This window comes from Macrosteles quadrilineatus, unplaced genomic scaffold (genome assembly GCF_028750875.1).
Source record: "Macrosteles quadrilineatus isolate MER2022 unplaced genomic scaffold, UCM_ALF_1.0 Scaffold_1__1_contigs__length_201487025, whole genome shotgun sequence".
In the NCBI taxonomy this organism is placed as follows: Eukaryota; Metazoa; Arthropoda; class Insecta; order Hemiptera; family Cicadellidae; genus Macrosteles; species Macrosteles quadrilineatus.
Window position 1 is genome coordinate 176,667,591 of NW_026542594.1, and position 6,355 is coordinate 176,673,945.

At 32.6% G+C, this 6,355-nt stretch overlaps 1 protein-coding gene across 1 annotated transcript; it reads right to left on the reverse strand.

Moving 5' to 3' along the window:
• Positions 1-1,936: 1,936 nt before the first annotated feature.
• On the reverse strand, positions 1,937-3,622 carry LOC128983630 (uncharacterized). Its single transcript, XM_054402993.1, has 2 exons — positions 2,843-3,622; positions 1,937-2,111 (listed from the first exon to the last, which is right to left on the reverse strand). Exons 1-2 carry the CDS (start codon positions 3,523-3,525, stop codon positions 1,937-1,939), a joined length of 858 nt encoding a protein of 285 aa, XP_054258968.1. The 5' UTR covers positions 3,526-3,622.
• Between the last annotated feature and the right edge of the window lie 2,733 nt (positions 3,623-6,355).

Here is a 6,355-nt window from a genome sequence, read left to right on the forward strand (position 1 = left end):
TTTTCCTTAATCCAATTAGAAATTAAGAAATTCGTTGATATTTACATTTTCCTTATTGCTTGTTAGATTTCATTTTATATGTATGTACATTTTAAGGATGTAAACATAAAACCAAAGACATACAAACTTCTCTCCCTCAATCTGTTCCGGATTGATTCAATACACCGTCATCACCACCCTTAGAGGAAGCTTCCCCTACTTCCGGTCTCTCAAATGGCTTCAGCTTCATTTCCTCTTTACTTCATTAAGGACTCGAGCGTAACAGATCAAAAATATCACTTCTTAGCTGAATATTTAAGATACACAGACATTGATTTACATGTATTATACAGTACAAAAACTTTAGAGGAAAAATTTTAGAGGAAAAATTGTAAGTCAGATAATTATTTCAAAATGGCTAAACTCATCAAATCAAGTATAGTTTAAATATTCGATAAAACTAGGACAGAGCCAGCACTCATTTGATGCTTTTACATGGTCAAACAAAACTCTTTGAACTGTTTTGTAAAACAACATATTTGTTAAACACGTTTTAAACAAATAAAAACACCACGGACACCATTGATGTGATATTTTTAAATCGGTAACTAATAACACTTAACTAGTAGACAGCATTGGATTGGAGCAATAAAATTAAATGTTTTGTGTGTTAGCGGGGACTATGTTGTATCTATGGTATTAGGAAATTTGCTTGACTACTATTTTATAAGTCTTCGTTCAATGGTTTTTAAGATTACGGACTTTTCACTCCCTCCAATATATGCCTAGTATTGTTAGTAGTATTGAGAAAGTATTATTTGATACAGAATTATTATTTGAACATTTGCTGAATTAAAATCATCTCATGTACTTGTAGCTGTCTACGTGGTGTACTATATACATGGAACTATGTAACTAGGAACATAGGTTGAACACAGCTTCTTCTAATCTTTTCATCCTCAAAGGTCTAGTAAACGACAATTTTAATATAGGATTGGTTTCTGTACTATGCATGTTTAGTAGTTATCTTTTAAACCAATTTACTCACTTTTCAAATCTCAGTGAGGTCTTGACAAATATTTTTTATTAGTTTTGGGAAAATATATCTTAAATTAAAAATTATTAAATTTAGTCGCCTTATGTATCGGACATGAAATGCGTCAGGTTTTGAACTATACAATAGGATGAAAGTTTACTTGCAGGATCATGAGTCAACGTCAGAGACTACACTAGTGATTTGGTTTTGATTGTGGTCAATGAAAATGTATTCCTATAACCCTATTGGTAAAAGAGTTTTACTTTAAACGTTGCTATTTTGGGTGATTAATAATACTGACTGAGCTGTGTTATAACAATTAGGAGGTAGACGAAGTTGCAACTTTTGAACCAATAAATAGAAAATTAGGTAGAGAGAGTGTTGTTCAAAACAGCATCAGCCGGCGTGTTCAACTGTGTTCATAAAATGTTTGTTTTGATGAAAGCTTTAACGAGTTTTAAACTTCACCACGAATGTTAACAAGCACATCAAAGGACTGTTAAATCAATTGCAATTGCCGTTTAGATGGTTTTGGTTTCTTAAACTACGTTTTGTATTACCAAGCCAATAGAATTAGTTTGTAAAAAAAAAAAAAAATTGATATAGGCCTACCTAATTCTGTGAAAACAAGCTGTATTTTCATCTACATAACTTCCATACGCCAACGATAATATTAAAACATTCTTTAAGGAAACTAAACTGCAAAAAATATTTATTGCTCTAAAATAGCGTCCATATTTTTTTAAATTCAAACAACCTCTGAACGTATTCTGTTTTGTCTTGAATTCGAATTTGTTTGATCAAAAAGAGAAACTGAGACAAATGAAGAAGATTAATTTAATTAATAAAAGTATAATTTTAACTAATAAATTATCACATTAATTTGAGTTTGGTTAATCTCAATGAGCAGTTAAGACTATTTCAACCACTGTTAATAGCGATAGTAGTTTTAGGACCATTTTGTGTGTCAATTTTGTTTGCTGAAATCTTTTGCTGATTCTGTCCAGTTGGAGACACAGTCTGGTTGTCTTGATTCCTTTGCGAATTCTGTACTGCAGAAGTCGCGGGGTTATTACTTTCATCAATTGTACTGCGCCTACGGAATTCAAATATTACTAAAACATTAAATTGCATTAGGTCTATTATTGACTACTCATATATACACCTACAAAAATGCCAAGCTAGAAAGCTACTAAGCAAAATTCACAACTGGAGTTTATGACGTAGCGTACATTCATGTGTGATACTTAGTAGCTGCTCCCTTAGTAGCTGCCAAAAGATTAACTTGAATGGCATAAAAAACTATCTATGTTAAATCCTACCTATATTTGAGAAGAAATAGCATAGTTATACATAATTATGTTGTATACTTTTAGGTATGTATACATACAAAATAAGAGGACAATGGTATCGATGTAAATTCTTTCATTTACAGAAGCAAATTATATATTTAAAAACGTCTCTGTTGAAGAATTTTTTTTACACAAGGCACGTTACTGTACTAATTTCCACTGTGTACATGTTTTCATCGCCAAATGAATATAGAAGTGATGAAAATGAATATAGAAGTGATGTCGTGTTTACGGAACTTTCTACACCTTATTATAATATATTATTGGTAAGTGAAAATATTACCTGGTGGGCCAAAATGTTTGTAGGCCTACTTCGTTTGTAAGAAGTCTTCTAAGAAGAAAGTGTTAGGGGACTGGATTCCAACTAACAATATCTTTTTCATCAGTCCTATACACACTGCCCTTGAACTATTGCGTTCGACAACTATGTTATTCTACCTTCTAACTTCTTCTAACTTCTAACTTCAATGCTCACCTTCTAAGTTCGACGACATACAAGTATCCCCCTGGTCCTACTGGAGTCTGGCCGCCCGCTCTCCTAGCAGCACAGACAGCAGAGCAATGGTTCCAAACAAGACTGCCTAGCAGAGCCAGATAGAGCAGGAAGCTGAAGCAGATTAAAAGTGAGCCAAGGGAGTACCAAAAGTCCGCTTCCTGTCTACTCGAGGAGGAGGTAGAGTTGTTCACAAGGTATGAGTCTCCGAAAGTTGTCACATTTAGAGAGGAATTCCTCATCGGGAAGGACCTCCAGTACCAGTCGTTGAGCCAGAAAGAATCAGGACATCTGTGGTTAATACAAAGGTCTGGAATCATGGCTCGATCAGAATATAACAAAGCTACCATAGAAAACCAGAACAGTATAATGAGAAACCAAAGAAAAAATGAGAAGTAGTGTATCATTTGGCTGTCTCTGTAAACTGCCAAGATGTTCATGAAAGAGAAGAATACAAGTCCAGTGAAGAATAAGTACATCAGGCTTGCGCCGCTGGTTCCATCAATTCCAGCGACGATGTATTCTGCGAAGTTCGACATCATTGAGAGACAACTGATGAATATGCAGAGAATGCTGGAGTTGACGACGAGTTGTTTCGAAAACGCCGTAAATTGGGGAGAGACATTGAACGAGGACGAGATTGGAATGAAGAGTGGAAGTATCATGGTGGAATTTAAAATTGTGTAATATTTCACGGATTAAATAGTTCGTGGAGACACTAAGAATTCACTATTTTCACTGAAGTAAACAAATAAACCTGTATTTGACTTATTTATGTTTTACTAAAACACCTGACTGAAATAATTTAAACATAACATGAGTTTTATGACATATGTTTATAGCACCACTATTCCTCACGATTATTAGAACAGAAACGGAATGGATCATAAACATAAACAAATTACGTCACTGGCCTGAATGTCTATACCAATAGCCGTAACAGCTTGTTTGTTAGTTTCTTGACAGTTTCTTAAGTATTAATACAAACTAGTGTCTCTGTTGCTCGAAATCGAGCAATTGCTAAGTATTACAGACGTTATTTTAAAACAAATAACAGAAATAGTTTTGATGACTTTAATAAAAGATTCGACTCAAAGATTATGGAATACTCAAGATGTACATAACAGATCGATATAATCAACATTTCTTGTAAATAAATATCTTATCATTTTTCAAAAGCTGATTTTTTTAGTGTTTTCTACAAATAGTCACAAATAGCCGCATTAGGTTGTCCATAATAACGATTATATATAAAAAAAACCACATTATTTCTATTTCTTCTCCTTGGTGGTGTTCTATGACTTTTTTATGTTTCCATAGTTTGCAAATCGGCTCTTTCAATGATTACTAAGAAATGCAGCACAGTGTTAATTCAGTTTTTTGTTTAGTATAACAATTTATCCAGGCTTTCTAGTTTTTTCCATTTTAATATTTACGCCAACCCAAATTCAAATAGTAACTATTTCATTTCAACCAAGTAAGTAAATGTTTGTAGCAAACTAACTGTTAAATTAGCAAACTTATTGACTGTGTCTACAATTAACATATGTCCTTCTTCTCACTTTTAATTTCTGACAACAGCTGAAGTTTCATAACAATATTTGTTTCCCATGTTAATCTTATGGAGAAATACAAAAATTTTAAGGGCCCAGGGCCTCACCCTCGAATTATTTCCCAGAAAAGAATGTTTCCTGCACAACTTCACGGTACGCTCTTTCCAATGACACAAAGAACATGTAAATTGGTTCAGTAGTTTCGGAGGAGTAATTGTGACAAAAAACCTGATTGCGTTTTAAATAAGTATAGATATGGTGGTACTTTGGTATTATACCACCCACACCTAAATTGTGTTATATTTAGGTGTGGTTAGGATAAGATAGCCAACTAACCTAACCTAGCCTTACCTAACCTAACCTAACCTAAGGGTAACCAATTTAGGTGTGGTCGGTATGATACCAAAGTAACAACATGTTTACTTTCCTGCCAGTGAACTAATGTTTCGTTATAAAAATGTCATTTTGGGTACCAATGATAATATAGTTTATGGATTATGACACCGTATGTTTTATGTTTATGATCCATACGGGTTCTTTCTAAAATTCCAAATATTTACTATTTCTGACATTTTTACATAAAGATATGAATGTAGAAGCTATGTTGTTTTTATCGGCTGTTTTACTCCCTTCTGAGCTATTATTGGTAAAAGAAAATATTACGGGTGGGCCGTAATGGTTGTACCTCGTTGGTAAGACGTTGACTAACCACTATAAACGTATTGATTGTCAAAAAAATATTTGTTCAGGATTATGTAGAGTATTCTATAGATCGACTATAAAGAAGTACTACAATATTGCTGTAAACTATTTGACTTCAGAATTTACTTTCTTATATGATTTATCTGATTTAAATCTTAAGATAAAAAAACAAGAAAGTTTTGTGGGTGCAGAATAGAGGTGCCAAGAATATCATTTTTGTATAAATTGCTTATCCGTTTTGTTAAGTTTAAGTTGCTCAAATATATTATGTAGGTCCATTTTGCTTTCCATGATGCTATTAAAAATGTTAAATTCGAGGGCATAAATATTCATAAAAATATACAATAAAAAAACCCGAAGTTTCAGGAAATTTAAACCTTGTAAATAAAGTATTATTCATACATCGCATTGCACAGTCTAACAGATTAGAAAGTACATCATATAAAAGTATTTTTCTGTATTTAAAGAATTTTCAACTTAAAGAAAAGAAAGAATGAAATAGTTTGGACACTGATATATTCCTGCAGTAAATCATGGTGGCAGTGACATCTCAGTTCTTGTTAGTTTGATTTAGACCTGCAGTGGTCAACGATCAGTGGTCGAAATATAAATCACTGCCTTCTATATCTTGTGTCTGCTGGATAATGTGCACAGCTGCTATTAGTCTGATTAATATGGATTTTTATTGTTGAAAAGAATTGTCACTGTATATAGTAAATATTTAATGCGTTTAACATTTTTTCTTTGGTTTGCGAAACAAATATATACTTAAATACAAAATTGGAAAGTACACTATTAAGAATTATTGAGTAAAATTATATCTACAGCAATATTTAATATAACCATGAGAAGTACTGTATATAACACGAAAAAAAGAAGTTAGAAAGGTAGTTAACTAATTCTCTATTCAATAACTTAGTCCGTTATTTTTAAGAGCTCAAAAGAATTAAAACCAAGCAAATTTAAGAGTTGTTATACATTTTTAATGATTAAGGAGAAAACAAAAATGTAAATTTTAAGAAAGTTCTACGTATTTTGTTTACCAAATATTGCATTAGCGAGAAGTCACGCAGTGTGAGAATTATAGGGTGTCGTGGAAAACCACTCCCTTCAAAACTGTAAGAACACTTATTTAGAAACTTGCCAAATATGACTCTAGTAAATTACTTTTTCCAAATGACACCGGTAAATACATGTGGGTTGCTGTAGTTGGAAAGAAAAATAAGTCGTTCAAGATATC

Coding starts and splice junctions, on each gene's coding strand:
- LOC128983630 (XM_054402993.1), bottom strand. CDS start 3,525: ATGATACTTCCACTCTTCATTCCAATCTCGTCCTCGTTCAATGTCTCT. Junction 2,112..2,842: donor TATGTCGTCGAACTTAGAAG/GTGAGCATTGAA, acceptor TGAATTCCGTAG/GCGCAGTACAATTGATGAAA.